At 44.0% G+C, this 20,994-nt stretch overlaps 2 protein-coding genes across 9 annotated transcripts; one reads left to right on the forward strand and one right to left on the reverse strand.

Annotated features, from left to right (window-relative positions):
* Positions 1–20,990, reverse strand: opn4xa (opsin 4xa). Of its 8 annotated transcripts, none has more exons than XM_061294049.1 (15): positions 20,857–20,990; positions 13,982–14,185; positions 12,527–12,723; positions 11,490–11,631; positions 8,121–8,213; positions 4,781–4,894; positions 3,348–3,483; positions 2,096–2,229; positions 1,804–2,007; positions 1,565–1,736; positions 1,185–1,346; positions 995–1,102; positions 730–907; positions 494–609; positions 1–347 (listed from the first exon to the last, which is right to left on the reverse strand). In XM_061294049.1, the coding sequence occupies exons 7-14, from the start codon at positions 3,479–3,481 to the stop codon at positions 502–504; spliced, it is 1,200 nt and encodes a 399-aa protein (XP_061150033.1). In that variant the 5' UTR covers positions 3,482–3,483; positions 4,781–4,894; positions 8,121–8,213; positions 11,490–11,631; positions 12,527–12,723; positions 13,982–14,185; positions 20,857–20,990; the 3' UTR covers positions 1–347; positions 494–501. The 8 variants fall into 8 exon arrangements, with proteins under 8 accessions (XP_061150033.1, XP_061150031.1, XP_061150028.1 ...); XM_061294047.1 differs by having other exon boundaries at positions 1–406; XM_061294044.1 differs by having other exon boundaries at positions 494–612.
* On the forward strand, positions 15,047–20,164 carry gdnfa (glial cell derived neurotrophic factor a). The gene is made up of 3 exons (XM_061294050.1): positions 15,047–15,443; positions 16,171–16,398; positions 18,450–20,164. The coding sequence occupies exons 2-3, from the start codon at positions 16,197–16,199 to the stop codon at positions 18,977–18,979; spliced, it is 732 nt and encodes a 243-aa protein (XP_061150034.1). The 5' UTR covers positions 15,047–15,443; positions 16,171–16,196; the 3' UTR covers positions 18,980–20,164.
* Positions 20,991–20,994: the final 4 nt, after the last annotated feature.

Below are 20,994 nucleotides of genomic sequence, written 5' to 3' on the forward strand. Positions count from 1 at the left end.
TTCAATGGCTGGATTTACATTTAATATGATGGCACTATGAAATTGTATTGACCATTATTGCGCTTATTGTATTTGACACCTTTAATGTGGCATATCTAAGTGCATTTGATTGTCTATGCTTTCACTCGCTGAGGGGAAAAAAAAGTCGACTTACTCCAAGACTTGACTTTAACAATCCAGACTAGATATTATTAATCTAGTAATGATTGCATCCTTTTTCCCCTGATAGTGGCAGGAGAGGACTTCCACTTCTCCTTTCGCCCTGGGCTTGCTGTGGCCCTCTTTGGTTCATGTCTCTTGTAGAAGACCAAGTCCTCATGCTCCGCTTCCCTTTTCCTCCACCGAGTCTGGAGCGGGACCACGACTCAGGTCACACATTTGGAGTGCGCTTCGCTCTAGGATATTTCTATAGAATTTCAGTGGAAATCTTGATTTGCAATTTTGCGCTTGACATGACAATCGTTTTAACCCACAATCGATGATGTGGCTTTACCTGCGCGATCATTGTGGTCTTCTGTCCTGGCTCTGATCCTTTAGCGCTCCAATGGAATAGCTGGATCTCAGAGAAAGGTTCTGGTTCATTGGATCCAGCTCCACATCACTGCAAACCTGCTGCATGGGAATGCGATGGGATGGGGTGGACACATTTATAAGCAGAATTTTGTGAATTACAAGTTCCCAGATTGACAAGTGCTGCTTTCCTATTTTGAAAGGGTCATGAAGACTCACAGTGTCGATTGTGGATAAGGATGAGGAAACCTGTAGAAACTTGTTTTTGGAGACGGATGATTGTCTGCTCAGCACCGAGTCCCTGAAGGAGGACTGGCTATGTGACATTGACATGATGTTCCTCCGGGGGGGCTGGGCTAGGAAGTGTAGACAGGGGACATTTTCGGCAAGAGTGTTCCTGTTGAAGCAAAGTGATTAGTCAGACAAAGGCTTTGTATCAGTTTCAAGCTCATATTACTTGATTTGCTGAAGATGGCGCTCTCACCTGTATTTAGAGTGAATGATGGCATAGATGAAAGGGTTGTAGATGGCCGAGGCCTTGGCAATAACCGCCGGCACGGCTTTGGAGTAGGGGTTCAGGACATTTGCATATCTGAATTTTTTTTTTTGCACGTCAGAACCTGTACTTTGCCAGTTATTAAAAAAAAAAAAAATTGTGTGCGTGGCATATTTACCCTGCCCAGGCAATGAGGGTGACACACGCGTAGGGTGACCAGGACAGTACAAACACGATGATCACGACAAAGGCAATCTTGGCCAACTTCCACTCTGACTTGATAGTCTGCTGCTGAATCAGCGTTGACTTCCTCACCTGAGAACCCAACTTTTCCACTTCCCTGGCAGGACAGAAGAGGCTGCTGAACTGACTTTCGAGTTTTTCGAGAGAGGCTATGAGCCTCACTTTTTTTTCTGAACCGAGATTTAAGATACTAGCTTCCTGTGTATGAAGATATGAAAGAGCAAACATTAAGCAAACATCTTTTTTTTTTTTTAGAACGGATTAATGGCATTCCCATTCATTTCAATAGAAAAAGATTGTTTACAAAACACATACCTGCTGGCATGGCGAGTAGCGAGGAACATGCACAGATAGCAGTAAGATATGATGCCCAGTGGGATGAAGAAGACGAAGCAGCACAGCATCAGGGTGTAGCTTTTATTGGCGGGCGTCGACGTCACGTAGTCCCACGTGCATGAGGTCATCAGGCCTTCTGGTATGTAAGAACCTTAGAGACAAACGTGGTATAGTGTACGTTTTTATGAGAAGGGAATTTGAGTAAATCAGTTACGTACTCCACCCGAGAAGCGGTGCGAGGCTCCAAGCCAAAGAGTACAGCCACACCAGACCAATGATGAAGCAAGTGCGTCGCTTTGAGGTCCATCGTAAGGCCCGCAGAGGCTTGGTGATGACGACGTAACGATCCATAGAGATGGCCAGAAGGTTGATCATGGACGTGATTCCGAATAAGGCCCCGCAAAAGGCGTAGATTTTACAACCTGGGAAGACAGCATTTCTAAATGCAATCATGTCAAACTTCTTTCTTGCTAGGTAGACCTCGCTAGGTAGCGCTAAACGGGCACTTACCCATTTCCCCAAATATCCAGCCCTTGTAGAGGGAGTTGACAAAGAAGATGGGCGACTGAGTGATGGCCATGAGAAAGTCGCTGACTGCCAGGTTCATGATGAAAAAGTTGGGAGGAGTGCGTAGCTTCTTGTCACTGAAACAACAAATCGTCTCATTTTAAAGAGGACATTGTATGGAGTTTTAAGAAAGCAAAGAGTGGAGAGCCTCTGTCGTTTTAGCGTTAGCTAACGCCTTTTCGGTCCACGTCAATATGTCAGTTGCTTTTAAAAACAGATTTAGTATTGATTGGTGTATTAGTGTTGCTCTAGTGCTCATGATTTCTCCATCTCCCCTTTCTTGCCTGTACATCGTTTTAGTTTTAACAGCTCACCAGTTAGCAAAGTCAGGGGGCAGCGTTGGTGTCACAAGGATTACTGGCGGAACACCGAAGTCCAGAACCCCCAAGGATTTCCAAATGAAAGCAGTATTGTCAATACAGACATTCATTGACCCACTCTGGTAGAATGCGGTTTGATATCCATTCCACATTTCCACTGGAGGGTGTTTATATGTTGACCAAGTGCTCGAGATCCCCCCTTGGAGAACTTAATGCAGTCTCTGTGTTGCGCCTCACACTCGGTTTGTGCTCGCCGCTCTTCTATCGGGTTACTTGTCGATGGCCATCGACCCGCTCGATCTTTCAAGTGGGCCTCTTAACATCAGAGAGGCATCAGGTCCAACCTTCACTGATTGTTTTCTCTCGCTGGGTGTGCTGTTTACATATCGATGAATAAGATCAACGATAAACCGTTGCATAACATGACTTCACAGATGGTAAGTGTTCCCTATGGGCGACCGAGGGAAATGTGTGTGTGTGTGTGTGTATGTTGCGGGGGGTAGTTACTTTTCTTTTGTGTTGACTGCATATAAAAATGGAGTGTGTATTTTTTATCGATTTATGCAGCGCAGCTGGCAAACCACTCGGTTGCTTCCTGCTATTGAATGCCCGCCAGCCTCTGCTGAGGCCATTGTGTCTGAGCTTCTGACATTGGCATCCCGAATCAAGAACACTTTTTTTTTTCCCGAAAATATAAAATAAAAATTTAATTAAATCAGGCTAATCTTTTGTATTGGTACGTTCCAGACTGTTTATGTAGGAGATATACAGTTGACTTTTCTAAACTGATATTTAATTTTTTTTTTTAAAATACATTTGAATGGGAGTCAGCTAATTGTGGATTCTTGCAGATAAGCAAAGCAAAAGATTCTTACCAGAAAAACGCATACATGACCAAGGCATTTCCGGTCACACCCACTGTCCCGATTACGAGGACAAAAAAGGCGACGATGTAGTGGACGTGGTCCTGAACGTCCACTTGCCGATAGAAGCTGTGTTGTCGGTCCATTTCTGTAGCAAACACACAAATCAAATATTGTCACTCCATATGTGTTGCGCCACTGTTTGTGTTCAAATAGACTTAACACTAAAACACCGATGCTAGCCATTAGCTCGTCTAGGGTGCTTTGCAGTGTTTGTTACCGATAAGCTAAGCGGACCTTCACAGCCACTTAAACAGGAAAGGAAGACTTCGTTGAATTGATGCGTTTTCAAAGGGTCACATCTAGGACACGAACAAAAACAAACATTGGTAGTCCAAATCAACTCGAGTAGAAACAAACCATGACAATTACCGATGGGCCGGCTATGCAGGCGCTGCAAGTCTTCAATCAGTCATCGTTATCCAACGCTACGCTGCCTCCAACACATTTACCAAAGAGGCGATTAAATCAAGACTTTTGTGATGATGAAAAGAGGAGGTCGCTTTTCCGTGAGGACAATTCGCAGCTGGAGGGGCTGATTATAAAAGGATTTCCATGTTTTGTTAATCTGATGGACGGTGAGTGCACATGCGCCGCTTTACACAATATTTATCAGTGTTCCCATTATGTTATTAGACAACATCAAACTCAATTTGGTCACATTTTTAAAAGGTGGCAAAAACAGTGCAGACTTTTATAAGAAGTGACTTTGGTCTTACAGTACACTTGAACTGTGAGTATTTACTTCCTACCAGCGCATGCACGTGCACACGCAGCATCTCATGGTCAAACCGGGAGACCGCCACTCCCCCCCCCCCTTCCCCGCTGTGCTCACTGAAGGCTCGTACGTCAGACGGATTCTCACTCACCTCTTCCTTCCACTTATTAGACTGGCACACGGGACGCATGAAGCGAGCGCATGTCTGCCCGAGCAAATGCGCGTCAACGGAAAGAGACTTTCTTCCTCCGTCGTTTTAATTGTCATATGGCAATGACAAAATAATAAATAAAAAAGTGATGAAAAATTTAAATACATCAGAAAATAAATGACTGTTTATTTTCCATTTATTTATTTTTTTATTTGATTGTTTAATTTTGGGACTTATAAGAAAACTACTAGATAGTCACACTGGTATATATGTTTACATCTTTAAGTATCAAGTGTCATTGCATAGTTTCTTCAGTATCATTCTTCTTCAATAACTGTCTCGGTGAAATTTGTTTTTTTGCTATAATTAGCTTGAAGAAACCATGTAGTATGTAATTAAAATTAATATATATATGTGTATATTTCATAACTGTCAACCGTGCAGTTATAATATTGTGATATCAAACCAGCAAAGTACCTAATAATTGCGTAAAATAAGTTTATGCAGTGACTATACCTTATTTTTGTGCGAAGAATCTGAAGCTTGTGTCTGTCCGCTGTGTGCGCACCTCTCTGATCCCCAAGTGGGAGATTCAAGTCAGACAGCGAAGCATCGGTAAGCTGCTGCACACTGAGAGAATATGAAAATACACTGACAGAAAACAAGCAGCAGCACATTGACCATCCCCCCCCCCCCGCTGGCAGCCCATCACACACAGCTCACATTTGGCACCATGCATTGATCAAGCCAGTGTGTGGTGTTCTGAGTGTGTTTGCGTGCGTGGCAACACACATCTAATAACTTGCAAAAGTGGAAAAAGGTTGAGATTTTTAAAATGTTATTATACACTAGTAATGAGTAAAATCGAAAGAGAGAAACACATTAGCTTGATTAATCAGACTATAAAGTATTATCTGATTTCCAAAAGTGACTATTAAAAGATAGTCGGCTCACTTGTAAGAAAACTGATTGCAGCAATAATGTCATATTTGACCCTCAAATATTGTTATGCCTTAAATGTCTCCTGATAAAAAAAAAAAAAAAAAGACTTTGGGCATTATTATCACAACCTTGTCTTGTGTCTGATGGGTGGAGAGGATGGAAGTTGTTCACTGCCCACCCTCGCGGCAACTATCTCAGCAAACAAAGAGCTCTTTTTATGAAGAAACATTGATTTATGAAAAATAAAAAAAATGTTTACATTTAACAGTACACGCATTAAGGAACTAGAACAACCAATTATTTACAAATTATATATTTTTTTTAATAATCATCCAATTAGTTACCACAAAAATTTTTTTCAACCAAATTTCAATCATATTTCAGCATGTTAATGGTATTTTCTATTCTATGTTAGCTTTAAGCTAACAGTTTGGTTGCCAAACACTCTTTTCCTTTATGTTAATTTGACATTAAACTTAAAGCCTTCTTTTATAGAAGCAACTGCTTGTTGAGACAAGTCAAAGCAAAAAAAATAATAATAATTTGAATCCTGTCTCATATCAAAACAAAGCAAACGGATTTCTAGTTATGTCATGAAATGCCTCATAACAGCTTTCAATGGGTGAGATGGACGATGCTGTGTCTCTCAGTCAGGTGCTTTGAGAATTGCGGAATCTTTGGTGGAAAGGGACAAAGCATAGTATCAGATTTGTTCACATGCTTAGCCGTGTGTAAGAAGAATCCCGAGAAAAGCACTCAGATAAAAGCTTTGGTCCCTGTGCTAATCGGCTCACGCACAACTGAGCAGACGGCTGAACCTCTTGGCCTTTACCTTTCTCTTTTTCAATGCCGAGTCTGGTTAAATTTTGTTTAAAAAAGAAAAAATCCAATAGCAATTTGTTTGTCGTGGATTATTTTTCAGTCTTAAGGAGGCTACATAGGTTAATACATCGTCCATTCCATTGTTCTGGCTTTATTGTTAATCTTTGAAGAAGTTCAGGTTCACTAACTTTCTTTAAGCAAAAATAAAATTTGGTCGATAATTGTTGGAGAGAATTACAGATTTGATACTTTCATCTGTACGCAATAATGAACATGAAAATGTTTTTTCCTATCATTGATTGATCAGGGTCATTTCTTAGAATGCCCCTCCCTTGTTCCAAGAAGGCCGAATAGATGCAATGAATTAGAAAATGGACTTTCTTTTCACACGGGTCGATACACTTGCACACGTTACTTTTAAACCACTTGATTACATCATGTTGCATCACAGGAAATTAAGAGCTACATCTTTTTTCTTTTTCAATCAATAATGTTGACTGTCAGTGTGATGCCCAGCTGATACTCATGTGCGCTAAGCGCATTTGTTGTTTGTATGAAAAGTCGACAAAGAATGCTTTGTCAGCTTCTGGCTTGCTTGTAAGAAATTTTCATATCCGGCGCTCGGGTACAAAACATGAGCAGCGAGGAGAATGTGGCTTTAACTTTAAGGTGAAGAACTCAAGGATGCTTTTCATGAATAAGACTAGAATTTATCTGGCTCAAATCTTACATGTCATGTGAGTTTGGAGACAAAAACAAAATTGGTGTCGGACGTACTGAAAACAGGAATCTGTAGGTTTCCACTCCCGACCGAGGCAACCTCACAACATGACCATCAAACGGCCAATTAACGCCAACATGGTCTGTCACCTTTGCGTCTCCTCAGGGGGTGTGGAAAGGGGACATAACAAATGCATGGTTGTACTGGTCCGTGTGCTTTAAGAGGTGTTAGGAGTGAAGGAATAATAAAAAAAAAACACTATAAATGTCACTGAAACAACACTGTCCATCCCGCTTGTCCTCAATACCGTTGCATGGCAACCGGGACCTACCTGGCAACTTCGGGTGGGCTTGTCGCCCAGCCCGTTACGAGCAATGTATTATCTAATGGCACGTCTGATCAGCCATTTTGTTATTAAATCAAGCTCACCGCACCGTGCAAGTACGTATAGATTTAGCGGAGCTTTAGTTGAAGCTAGTGAGGTTGTGTGATTATTAGTAAAGTTCATCCTTATAGCATTCAAATCTGTACTTTGTTCCACAATGTTGAGTAGTAGGACAAAATGCCTGAATTGCACAGAAAAAAAAAAATGAGGTAATTGCCAATCAACCCAAATATGGTGCAAGGTTTTTTTTTTTTTTTTGTATATGGTAGTTAGCGCTTTGTATGTGTTAAGATCTTGGCTGCATGGTGACCTCGATCTGTTTCCGTCTCCCAGAGGGGTTCCACTCACGCCTTGTAGCAAAGCTTTCTCCGGAAATATTATTGGAGCTTAAGGAAGTCTTAATTGTTTCAAAAAGCCTGGTCTAGTTCTTATGACTTTCCTTTTTTATTTTCCAGCCAAGTCTAAGGAAGGTGTTAAAAGTGTGAACATGAGGTGAGCAAGAGCTGAGTGACAAATTGCAATATTATTTGACGAAAACATATCTTACTTGTACAACATGATGCAATAAGAGTAACACGATGTCTCATGGCAAGTGGATCGATAATCACTCCGCATGTCCGTCCTCTCACTTAAAAACATTTACGCGAACTTTTGACTTGAGTTTTCCTGTAATTGTTTGATGCAACTTGAATATGTTTGCATATGTTTACAAGGTCTATGAATGCTTGATGCCTCATGACTCAACTGTGCTTGGAAGCATCTTAGTGCTTCCCCCATCCACATCCTCTTCCTGTTTTCCACAAAGGTGGTAGCTATTGTTTCGTCTTTTTTGTACCGAAACGACTCCGTCAACGCCGCCGTGTCCTCAAGTGTCGGTGTCAAGCAGTGGCCTTTTATATAAAGCGCATTCACAGACAGGTGCAGTATTGAAGTTTTTCAATAAAGGACACAAATTAGCCAACAAAAATCAATGGATAAGTTCTTACCTTTTGCTTTGATGTAGTTTTTTTTTTTTTCATCCCTCTGCCAAACTGCAAATCAATGCCGCTTGCATCATGGGCAGGAACTCCAGACAATATCTGTATACAAATAAAAAATAGCCAATTTGTCCCACTTAAAATAATCCTTATTTAGACCACCAGTACTTTTTGACCTTTCTTTTAAGGGCATCAAGAAAAATAATTAAATAGTCCACCAGAGGTCGACATAGTTCTTTTTTTTCCCTGGGAGACAGCTTTCCATGAGCCTCTTTGTTTTGCCGTGGATGTTTAACGCCCTCTAGTGGTCTATGAGTTTTTTGCTGATTGACTATATCTCCCCATGGGGAGTTCAGCAGCTGGTGTGTGACCACGAGGCTGTCCCTGACCCACCACAACCTAAAGTTTTGCCGTATCACAGTAGGGTTGGTGTGCGGGGGCTATTCTTGATCTTAACGCACCTCCGACTGATCTGAGTGGCAACAAGCTCTACGTCATTTTAATGGGGAAAATACGTTCATTTTTTAACATCATTTTAAGACATTTAAAACTGTGTTTTTTTTTCCCGCAATATAGTTGTTGCCGGAAATGAAGAGATTGCAGCAAGGTAGTTCGGGTGGCGGCTTTTTTTCCTGCACACGGTTTAAATTACACATTTGTTTACGTCCTCATCTGCTTGTTTACGTTTCTTAAAAACAGCCAGTAGGAACGCATTTGCCTCCGCATGCTATAATTGTTCGACGTCTTTGACGCTCTGCTTCGAGTGAGGTTCCACTTTGATCCTCTTTAATCCGCCGGCGTCCCGTTATGGTCGCAATGCCAAGCGACGGATTACGCTTATGTCTTTGTGACCCAGGAATCTCAACTGCATTCAGACCTTGCTTATTTTGAGTTGAAGAACATCTGGGCTGTGTTAGGACTTTGGCCGGGGTTGAGACACTCTCTCACACACATACGCTCTCACATATATTCTCACGCGCTCGTGCAAACCGCCCCATAAAAGTTTATCATTCAAATTCTGAAATGTGGAGATGGGCCTTTATAAGCCTGAATAAGACAGATGGTGACAGACATTGGAGGCACAGGTGCGGCATTCATAGAGAGGTCTTCAGGTGCGTCTTTTCATCGTCGACATGATGTAGTGCACGTCTGCAGCGAGTCGGCCGCCGAGCGCAACGATCGTATCGGCGACCTTTGATGGCTGCCGTCATTGCTCAATTTAACCGCGTTGGTAAAAAGATACACGGGCAACAATAAGCTCCGAAACGTGGCTCACTCCCTTCGCCCGGCCCCCCGCTCTCGTCTTCATTGTCTGCACATGCAGGCCTGGAACAATGGCGAGCAGGCGGACTGGGCGGAGGCTCAGCCCAAGCCCGGTAACATGAGGACACACCAAAGGCCAGGTGAGTGAAAGCCTCCTCCGCCTCGTGGGACATGTTTCACGGTCCGGCCGCGTCTGCCAGCTTTTTTGTGGTCGCGCTCGTCGTCTTGGGGTCTCGACGCTCCCCTGCGGCCGTAACCAAAAAGCTCCCATCTGCTGTGGGGGGCCGCGGGGGGTTGGCGGTGGGGGTTTACAGGTCTTTTCTCTGCCCAGAACCGATGGCTCCGAGCAGTTTGGTCGCACAGGCCGATCTCGTTTCAATTTTGACACCTCTTTGTTGTACACTTGCAGCAGGTACAAAGATTGTGAAATGTGTTGGAAATACGATCAGCCGTCTTTCTCCGAAGCTTTGCCCTCTGCACCCCAGGTACCTTTTTTTTTTTTTTGGAACAGCAGAAAAACCTCTACGGAGGAATGCGTGATTGATGGGGTTGACTTGTAAAAACAAGGTACTGATGTTATTTGTCGAACTATCAAGATATATCGGTGCTCACCAGGAATACTACCACCCGCGCGTTTTTTTTTTTTTTTGGTTCCTAAAGTCCAAATGAGAATTCGGTTCAATACAAAAATATACTCTGGCAGCTACATATCTGTCTGTTCCATCCATTTGTCCACAAAGCTGGGCGGGTTGTTGTTGCACAGCTGTTTGGACATGTCAACCAAGGCCATTCTGCTCACAAAACCGGCACATGCCAACAATCGGTAACCTGAACCTGAACGCAGCATCCTAACCTGGAGCCAACTCGCAGACAGCCACACTCTGTGTTTCGAGAGCTTAAAATGCCGGCGACGCGTCTTGGATCTTGTTACAGTGGAGGAAAACTGTACTTTTGGTCAAGCCGTCAACCTTTCAAATATGTTTGACCAACATTTTCCTAACACAGACCGAGCGGGTTGACAGTATGCCCGGAGCCATTCAACATTCCGACACCCGAACCTGGACCTACGACCTCAGTTGATGTATTCAGATCCTTGAACTATCGGGGTGGACTCACAACAACTATTGAAAAGGGCTCAACGTGACTCACTTCATTGTTTGCTACATGTCAGTGTCGCCCGTAGGGTTGAACGCCTTTAGAGATTAATAAATAAACACCGGCTCGACGGTCCGAATGGAAACGATAAAGCCCGATGATTTATTAATCAGCATTTTACACCTGATGACTCACCCTCGCTCCAGATGGCACACCTACATTTTCTATTTTTAGCTCATGCAGGAAGTTGTTTGTTTTGAACATGACGCCAAAGATATAATATTTAATTGGCTTTTTTTTTTTTTTTTTTTTTAATCAACAACACCACAGCTGCCTAAGTCTACAGTAAGACCCAATCCGGGGACGCACTTATACAACCGGTAGCTATCACTAATTTCTCTGACCTTGGAAGTGGAGTTTCCCGTGACCTCCACTCCCGAGCCAACTGATTAGATTATTGTGGCATTAAGTGCAATTGTCTGTTATTCTAAGTTGCTTGTAGCAAAGTTCAAGGCTGCCGCTGCGTTTTACTTTTCATTCCTTGAATACGACCGAGTATTGTTTTTAGACGTATTTAGACGTCGTATTATGACAGTGAAGGGAAATGGAATTCTCTAAAACTGGATATTTTTTTTGTGTCATCGCTGCTGACAAACCTCATCAGTGTAAAGGTAAACGCTAGTCAGAGATGTCGTGGTGACGATATCAATAGCTCCTTCTGGGAACGAGCTCCAAGGTGACAACATGACGTGATTTGGCGACAATGCGGTCATGCTGCTCTGATCAACTCTGCGACGTGATACGCTCTTGTATTACCAGCCGCGTGTGCATATACTCTTTCTCACAGGACCGTTTGCAAGAGGTGCCAATATGTACGTGTGTCGCGTCGCATTGGCGCGACACGAACGAAGAACACGAGTATAGCATTGTGTTTCTGTCGCCGGGTTGGACGTTGGCGGTACGGCAGAGAAAATGATGATTTATGGGCCTCCGGTGGAAGCGAGCGCTCTCAACACATACCAGGCGGGATTAGGACGGGGAACTGGATCTGAGCCTCGCCGCTGTCACTCCGGGACGTTGGCTCGCAAAGACATCGTTCTCGCTTGCGTCCGAGTGACCTTGTTACGTTGGGGACGGAGCAGCGATTAATCTTTTGTTGAAACTATAAGAAGAGAAAGAAACACAATAAGTATCTTTGTTGAGAACTATCTGAATAGAAATTTTGAGAGAAATGTAACAGGTGTCTTTTCAAATGTGTCATCTGCTGGTACTGTTTGATCGTTCAGCCGATTCAATAGACCGGGATTGGTTCTTAAAAATGAAATCTGCATTTTTTGTCACAATTAACACAATTAGCAGGTCCAAAAACTGACATTATTGAATCCATTAAATATATCTATTTTTTTAATCTTTTAATTTAATCTCTCATTTTTAATCTATTAATCGGTTATGAGAATTTTATCCCGATAAATATCTGAATCGGCATTGGCCTCAAGAGAATCCATATCGGTTTGGCCCTGAATTTCATAAACTGTAATATTATAGAGTGCTTTTTTTGAAATACACATGACAATGTTTGTATTTTGCCTGGAATTAATTAACAATATTTCTAAATATTTTAATGGGGGGGGGGGGGGAAGGCGAGTTGATGATGACTCAAGACACCACTGTATGTATCAGAATATTTAAAATAGATGAGAAAAAAAAATCGCAACAGTGCTACCTGATGGTTCTCATGGGGCACTGCCCTTCTTTCCCTTATTGCAAAATGGTCACTGGCAAAGGTTATAATAAAAATAGCTCAGTCCAAATCCGTAAAATGAGACACTTAAATAAAACGCGGCCTCACTTCCACCCGGAGGTGCTTTTCATCTTTTGAGGGTTACTATTTGTTTAGTAAGACAGTAGGCAGCCGCTCTTTGAACACTAAACACGATAAAGCCGGCACAAAGTCTGACACCGTGCCACCTCGGGGAGGGAGCAAGGGGGGGGGGGGGAGTCAAATCTCCTCAAACGTCTTTCCCAATAGAGTGCAAGCAATGGGGGTAACTCCATACCTTCTTCTTCAATTTTCCCCACCGAGTGCATCATTTGGAACCATTTCTCTTCTGTCCCGATGAAGGAAAAGGAATCTTGACTTTATTTCTATTGTGACGGCCGTGGAAGCCAGTGGTCCGTGGGAGAGAGATTAGCAAAGTCACAGTCACTGCTGGGGTGATAATTCATCCTTGACCAATAGAGTTCTTCACACGCCCTGCAGGAAGTCATGTGAAAGCATATTGTCACTCGAAACAGAACAAGAGCAAAAATCGCTTCCGATATTAAATATCGGTATGTGGGAACCCGATTGGCATTGGACTTAATGAGGGTCTCATTTCGATCCTCCCTCGATGCTTTTAGTATCGGTGTGTAAGAGATTTCACCTTACTTCCTCTGTGCTATTTTTACCCGCGTCATAGTCCCTCCTGAACTTTGATAGTACCAAGTGAGCTCATTTACACACACAGACACACACTCACACAAGTGTGTATTTTTGCAAGCATACAATCTGAGAAGCCGCGGCTGAAAGGTCTGAGCAATGAGCGAAACAGATGGAAGCGCGGCGCCGACCTGAGTGCCACAATGGCTCGGGCATCTGGCGCATTGCCACCTCTGAACTATGACATGTGCCAATAATGGACCAGCTGACTGGACTTCCTGCTCGCCTGTTTTATGTGCATGCCTGGTGACATAACTCGCCATGCATAGGCACACACTGCTTCCAATATACTGCCAAGGAAAAAAAAAAAATCTAGCAATGCATTCTTGTACATATTGTTACATGTCTGGGCTCTAAGTTGATGACCACATGATGTTTGAAGCATCTTAAGTCATGCTTTTTCTTTTAGTCACACTTCCGCTGCCTCGGATGAGTTCATGTCAAACGACCTTGTGGTCCGAGGGTCTCATCTGCACCAGAGGGTCTCATATGACATATGGGCGAGTCACTTCTTGGTGACTCTTCTACATTGAGACAGACAATGTAGCCTCTGTGCGTACGTCCCTATAATAAGAGTGACACGTCAAAGGCGAGCGATATCATCGCATCAATGGGGGTTATCCAAAAGTGCGAAAATATTAAGGGCCACATTTTCCCTTCCATTTTCAATGGGACATGTCACGAAGACACCTGAGAACTGTTTCGGGCAGGAATATTAATAGGCTATTGTAATTGTTAAGATGTCTTACAAATAGTACAGGTGTCTTACATGCTTTGACAACGTTGTTGCGCAACAGCATACCGTTGTCTCTGGGACGTTTAGTAAATGAAGTGATTTGGGTCAAGCGTTAACTGGAAGAAGCGACGATGCGTCATTTGCAGCAATTTTGCAAAACAATTAGCATGGGAACAAAAATGGTAGAGGCCCTGCGAGGCAAATTACAAGTACACGATACATAGAAAATAAGCGCCGTGTGCAAACTTGACAGCGTGGAATTCATACAATGAGCATTTGGCTCGTCACCACACAGACCTTTATGAAGAGGGCACGGCACGTCAGGATCCCGTAAGGAAAAACATGTCTGAACAGGAAGGCTCATCCTGGCAGCGAACGGAGTCGGAGCTTTTTAGGCAGGTGGAACTTTTGTGTAATTGTAGCGTTGATGTTTTTGGATTCACATCAGCGTGCCAGCAAGATGTCTTTGGGTGACTTCTTGAATGGAAGCCTAAAGTGTACCTGGAAAGATACACACATAGATTTGATTGGTTTGATGAGTCACAAGTTAAGTACCGTCATTTCTGACACTTTTGGATAATTAAAACGCCCCGAGCGATCCTGAATCACTGGACAATCATTGCTCCTGAGTAACTAAAAAAAGATCATGAAGGTTAAAATCCTTCCAGATGGCACTTTTCTCTCTTTTTATTATGCTACGTCTCGCCGCACCCCCCAAAACTGTTTGTGCCCCAACCAATTTTTAAAATGAAATGCAGCCCAGTTGGCAAGCTTGCAACTTTTAAAAGCTGCATATTTACATCATCTTAAACATTGCTTTTAGCCAGCAGCAAGAAGCCACGCAGAAGGGGAACTCGATGCCAGTGATGAGGTTCCAATCATGCCCAGATCACATTCCCCATGCTGACATCCAAATCCAAGGGCATGGGGATGTGTGACATAATCCCCCAGATATCTGAAAACTGCAAACAGGGGGGCTCTGGTGAGGGGGGGCGGCCAGGGGGTAGCCATGGGGTAGCTAAACTACAAGTTACTATTATCCGCCAAACTACTATTTAATTGGGGTGTGACATAAGTTTAGTTGAGTTCACTCCCAACATGTCAAAGCAGAAAAAAAATGAAGGGCTCGTATCTCAAGGCATATTTGTCTTTCTTTTTACTGAAATGCGTTGTGATTAAGGGGGGGGGGGGGCTGGAACGGACTAATTTCAAAGGGAAAAGTGTATTTAACTATAACCATGTCCAGAGTGTGTGTGTATTTGCGCGCATGTCTGTGCGCTTTTACTCCCTGAGGGGCGGACACCGAGCGTGCGTCGACTATAAATGCCCCCGGAGTGCCCGCGGAGCGCGGCTCGGCGCTGCTCCGCTGCGCGATGAGGACGACAAACCGACGCGTGGATATGGAGACCGCACGACCCTCGCCGATCTTTTCTGCACGCGGGATGTGACGGCGGGTCGAGACAAGACGGGGGGGGAAACGAACTATTTGCGCGTCTTTTCCACCCGTGGAGTGGGAGGTTGCCACTTTTGGATTCCCAGCGTGGAGCAGCTTGTTTCATTGATCAACGAGGTCCAAAGTGCGCACACGTTCTGGAGCTGTGTGACATTTTGGGTATTTTTCCACCAGTGGACAAACTGTCGCGCCAACAAGTGGGGATTTTTTTTTTTTTTTTTATCGTTTTGGATGCACATGAGGACGACGCATGACGCTTGGATTTTAATCGCAGCGAGGTGCAGGTCTGCATGGACCATCTTTGAGGTGAGTGTCAAACGCAGCCTAGTTATGTAAATCATAATATCGGAACTAATATAGATATTAAGTTTTGCCATCGTGCAAAACAATACATCATTAAAGCCACAAAACGTCAAGTCACATTTTCGGGAATTGGGACTTTGAAAATGAAATCCACTTGACAAGATTTCTCAAATGAATTTAAGGGTGAAAACTTGGTCAATTATCTGATTGGCAACTGGTTGAACACACAATTATTGCATATTTAACATGCAGTTCTGTTTGTCACGACTTGCACAAACAATCGTACATTTTCAGACATATGAAATGAAATTGGATATTCTCTCCCATAATCCCAGATAATCGCTGTCGGGACACTTTTGGCCTGCGGGCCGTATATTTACAAGCCCTGCCATGAACACACTTTTTATTGCTTGTATTTAAACTACACGTTGCCATTCCTACTCATTTTAGCGTATAATATGTTGTCAAGACTCGTCATAGGGCGGCCAGGGCAGGACGATGCACGTAATTTGCCTTTTGTGCCAAAATTCAAATTGCAACACTCCCTTAATTGGGTGCGATTATCTTGGATGAACGCATAAATTATTTCAGGTGTTTACAATAGATGTAATCTGCACATGCAATACTACACAACTTGTATTCTGTACACACGTTCTACCTGGGACTTGGTGGCTTGTTGACTTCTGACAGGATGTCACATGTTTGATCTCTCCCCTGCTGTTTATTCCAGCTCTCCTCAGAGGAACTGAGTCTAAAATGAATTTATGGGATGTGGCGGCCATGTGTTTGTTGCTCCTGAGCTCTGTCGCTACCCGGCCCCTTTACCAAAACACCCAGCCAGCCAAGAGGACCTTGTTCTACTCTGATTCACTACACCAGTCCGCTGAGGACCAGGGGGCCAAGTTGATGATGCGCAGTGCTGAGAGCAACCTGCAGGAGATCTCCAAGGAGGATCAATGTAAGCTTTCCACTAATGTCTGCACCACACTTGTGTGTATTATGTAATCCTCCATGAAATGCAAAGTAGACTGCTGGCTAGCCAATGGACAGATGAAACTGTCGGGGGTTTTAAAGTATTCTTTCGTGGTCTAAATTTAGACTTATTGTAAAAACAAACCAAAAAAGGATTCCATTTGGGTCAACAACGCAAACAGGTGTCAAAGAGTTCCTGGTTAGGTCTTAGGCCGAGTCTTAAGGATTTCCCACCGTTATCAGTTTGGTGGAGCGTGGCCACCGGATAAAGACGTCAGAAACTTATCACGCAGCAGGTATGTCATTTGTGTTTTATTACGCGTTACATCACCCTTGTGTCAAAACAGGCGCGTCTCATGAACCAAACCATGAGCGAGGCCGACGCTTGCCAAACACTTGGCCTCTCTTCCGCTGTTTACATTTGCCGCCACCATCGCCGCCTGAAGTTAGAAATCAATGGCGCGCTTTTCGCCGCTCCAACAAAAGCACGTCGGCCAGGAGTGGAAAGTTTGAAGCGTTTTGTTTATGTGTGCGTTTAACAGCCACACTGGGCAAGAATTTTAGTTTGTTTGGAGTTGCGTGACACTGGTTCGTCTTCACTCGGGAGGTGGGATGGGGGCCAAGGAGTGGAAAGGGAATGGAACATTTGGAGCCAAGCTTCAACCTGCTACTTTAACTTTTGTTTGCGCCAGGTTGACATCACCCGTGTAATCTTAATGCTACTACAGTTATGTAAACCAACCTATTTTACAGACTGCACAAATAAACATTGGACAGTTTTTTTTTTTTAGGCATCACCAATTTAATCGGCCATAGAGGTTTTTTTTTAAGTCAGGGGAAAAAATAAAATTTTATTTCTAACAAAAAAATGTTAGAAGAAGCAATGTGGAGGGGAAAAAAAACCAATGTTGAAATGGAACCATTGTGGCTCCGATAGCGCTTGTGTGCTACTGATTAGTTGCAGCACAACTTGCGCAAGCGGTTGGACTGTGCTTGCTGGCGGCAGGTGCACGCTGCCCGTCAGTCTTAAGATGGCATTTACACCACAAGTGACCCACTTTGCAGTTTTCACTCCTGTGGGACCAACAGTTTGAGCAGAAAAAAACATTCCCAGCAGCTTTCCAAATTAAGTGGATAAATGCTGGGATTCGCGGTTTTGGAATTACGCTACACCCGAAATTAAAGGGAAAACAAGAGTCTAGAAACAGCTAGACCCACTTGGATTCAATTAGCAGTCGAGCGCAGGGGGAGATCAGGTGACGCAGACCATGCGCAAGCAAAGTCCGATGACACCTAACCACACCGTCCGTCGCCTGCCAAACCTCACAGCCAGACACCGACGCCTGTCATCGTGGGGTCATTACGGCGGTTGATACGTTGGTTGTTGCGCCCATTGTTCTCTCGTCATCTCACTCGAATATTCTGTCGTGTTTACGCACAAAGTGTTTTTGTGGGAATTGGCGCTATGTAAATAAAACCGACTCGCCTTGACACGGCAGGAATGTTGGACTAATTGTTTCATAGGAGAACAACGTCGTCTCCATCGACGATTTAGCGGGAGGTGCGGATGCTTGTGTTATTGGCGTGAAACAGACGCAACGTGCGGTGCGCAGATGCCAAAAAGCTTTTTGGACTTGCTCCGCATCGGCAGATGTTTTCCGCGTGTGATCGTGCTCTTCCTTCTAAATTATTCACACATCAGTTCCTGGTGTCGGGACCTTTGAAGAGGGCACCAAACAAAACAGCGGCAGATGTCCCTCGGTAGCGTTACGCCGCAAGCTAATATGCTAGCTCGGTTTCACGTGTTGTTAAGAAGCAGCTGGGGTATAGGTGAACAGGAGTTCTTTTACTTGTTCTGTTTTTTTTTTAGCGACACGCTCAATGCATCCTAACAGATTTTGGGTGTTTTCAGGCCCCACATTTGTGCATCTGATTTCTTCCTTTGGTGGAGTCTTTTTTTTTTTAAGGCGGTACTTTAAAATTGAGAACCAGTGATCTGTTCAAAATCAGCATTCCCATGTTCTCGGTGTCTTGCAGATGATGTGACGAGTCCTTATTCAGAGCAGTTTGACGATGTCATGGACTTCATTAAGGCAACCATCGGCAGATTGCGACGATCCTCCGAGTCCCGGGGCCCGAGGGAGCGGGAGCAAAGACAGAGGGGGGCGGCAAACACACGAGGCGAGAGGAAACGAGGCCGGAGCAGAGGCGGTGGGACCAGAGGCGGCGGCAAAGCGGGGCGAGGCGAACGGGGTCGGACATCGGCCCGTCCCAGCCGAGGCTGCCTCCTAAAGGAGGTCCACCTCAACGTGACGGACTTGGGTCTGGGCTACCAGACCAAAGAGGAGCTGATCTTCCGCTACTGCAGCGGACCCTGCGCCGAAGCCGAGACCAACTACGACAAGATCCTCAGTAACCTCAGCCACGGCAACAAGCTGGACAGGGACGTGCCCTCTCGCACCTGTTGCCGGCCGGTCGCCTTCGACGACGACTTGTCCTTCTTGGACGATAACGTGGTCTACCACACGCTTAAGAAACACTCGGCCAAGAGGTGCGCTTGTGTGTAAGACACGTTCAACGATGGAGCTAACAAAGAATATACTGTTACATTTCCTCATTTTTCTGTTTTTCTAAAAAAAAAAGTTTCTTTCATCTGGAAAGCCTCCCAGGATTAACCCTTTCTTTCTTTGTTTGGTGAGGACTCTTTCGGACTCAACAGGATTCAGCAGACTCCACACACCATCATATGAATATTTAGACGTACTGTATGTAAATCTCTCTCTAAATATACAGTATCTATAAATGTATGTATACGCTTGTGTGTAAGAGGTATATTTATTAAGATGGAATTAACTTATTGTTATTTATTTCACTTAGGACACAAGTTGTTGTCTTTATTTATTGAGACGCTTGGTTTGGACGCTGTCATGATGTTCATGTACATTCTGGAAGCTTCCTCCTTTCAAACTCCCCCCGAAAACAAGTTACATTTAGATGAGTGAGACTAGCCATGGTTTGTCATATTTGTACCCCCGTTGCTGTTTCTTGTCAAAAATCAACCCGCAAATGTTCCCCGTCCTCTGAGGGTAGTATCAGAAATGTAAGAACTGACCACTAATTTGCAGACTTATCCGAGGATTGTTCTATCTTTTACCAGTTTGACGGAAATTCTGCAAGAAAGGGGAGAAAGACTCAGGACCAAAAGACAGATGGTCAGAAATGTTTTTTGTTTGTTTTGTTTTTTACTTTTTGTTTGTCTTTACTTTGGATGAAAGACTGATGATTTGGCACGTGACCAAGTGGAAACATCTCGAACTGTGGAGTCAAAATTTCTTTTCACACATCAAATCTTTTTTTTTTTTTTTCCCGCGGGTGTTGTCTTCTTTTACGTCTCCGATGTACCAATTTTGCAGAAAGTGGCTGGAGACTCGGGACCAAAAGAAGCCAATGGCAATCTTTTTTTTTTTTTTTCTGTCTTCACAGTCCTGTCCACTGGTTGCATGTTTACAAGGAGTCGTAAAAAAAACAAAAACCTAGCTGTAGTCACCGATCCGCATCCTAAATACTTCTTCTCGCCCCCCCCCCCTCCACTCCTTTACTCTGAAAAGAGGATTTGAAAGTGATCCCCCTTTAACACGAGTCTTAAGCAAACATCCCCGCCGGCTGAGGCAGTTTTAAGGGAGACGCTCGCTACTGTACGGCTGTCAGCGTCAAAGTGACGTTCCAACAAAAGCAAAAACCTTTAAATAAGACGCGCGGGGGGGGGGGGGGGGGGGGGGTTCTACACGTGATAACATGTTCAGTTAGGGGGAATAGCAATATCCCGGATAAGGGCAGAGCTGAGAGTCGAGCGTTTCAAGTGGAACAAAGAGTCCTCGAGGAGGGTCTTGACGTTTCCACGGATTAGGGACCAAGGTATCTGTGCCCACCCGGCAACTAGCAAGGCAGCTTGACAGCGTGTAATCCCCCCCCCACAACACACACGCGCAAATCCACAACATGGAGATGAATTTAGGCCAAACACAAGAAGGGGGGGGGGGGGAGAAAAAGGTTGCTTTTATCACAGCATACCTCATCAATTGGATCATCTTCCCTGTTTGCTTTCCAGATGACAACTATGGAGACTTCCCAGAAGCCCCCCCCCCCCCTTGTGTCCTGTTTCTTCATACCAGGGGTTCTCAAACACTAATTAAACACAAGTATCACGTGTAGCTTTAAATGTAAACAGAATCGTTGAAGAAAATGTCATGAAGGAATTTATGTGGTAAATTTGGTTTTAATGGTCTTATTATGTTTGTTAATGTGAAGTTACGCTATTTCAAAAAAAAAAATGTTACAAATTATTATTTAGTTTGAGAACCCCTGCTACAAAAATCACAACCTCAAGTGTTAACCTGCGTTTCTTTGTTTACTAGCTGTCTGGTGAAGAGTTTGTCACACTTACGGTCGGGTTGCCACTTGTGTCAGAGTTGATGTGCAGTATTACGTCCATGTTATGGCAAAACATCATCCATTTTCTATGTACGTTAGGACCCCGAGGAGGACCTAGAATTGGGAATCGGACGCCAAAGGGGGAGCAAAT

This window comes from Syngnathus typhle, linkage group LG12, assembly GCF_033458585.1.
Source record: "Syngnathus typhle isolate RoL2023-S1 ecotype Sweden linkage group LG12, RoL_Styp_1.0, whole genome shotgun sequence".
Classification (NCBI taxonomy): domain Eukaryota; kingdom Metazoa; phylum Chordata; class Actinopteri; order Syngnathiformes; family Syngnathidae; genus Syngnathus; species Syngnathus typhle.

What these genes read in the sequence shown, in the direction of transcription:
- opn4xa (XM_061294043.1), bottom strand. Translation starts at nt 3,481, where the DNA reads ATGGACCGACAACACAGCTTCTATCGGCAAGTGGACGTTCAGGACCAC. An exon ending in CGCACCGCTTCTCGGGTGGA is followed by an intron (nt 1,737 to 1,803) that starts GTACGTAACTGA and finishes TTTGTCTCTAAG; the next exon opens with GTTCTTACATACCAGAAGGC. An exon ending in CCTTATCCACAATCGACACT is followed by an intron (nt 613 to 729) that starts GTGAGTCTTCAT and finishes ATTCCCATGCAG; the next exon opens with CAGGTTTGCAGTGATGTGGA.
- gdnfa (XM_061294050.1), top strand. Translation starts at nt 16,197, where the DNA reads ATGAATTTATGGGATGTGGCGGCCATGTGTTTGTTGCTCCTGAGCTCT. An exon ending in GATCTCCAAGGAGGATCAAT is followed by an intron (nt 16,399 to 18,449) that starts GTAAGCTTTCCA and finishes GGTGTCTTGCAG; the next exon opens with ATGATGTGACGAGTCCTTAT.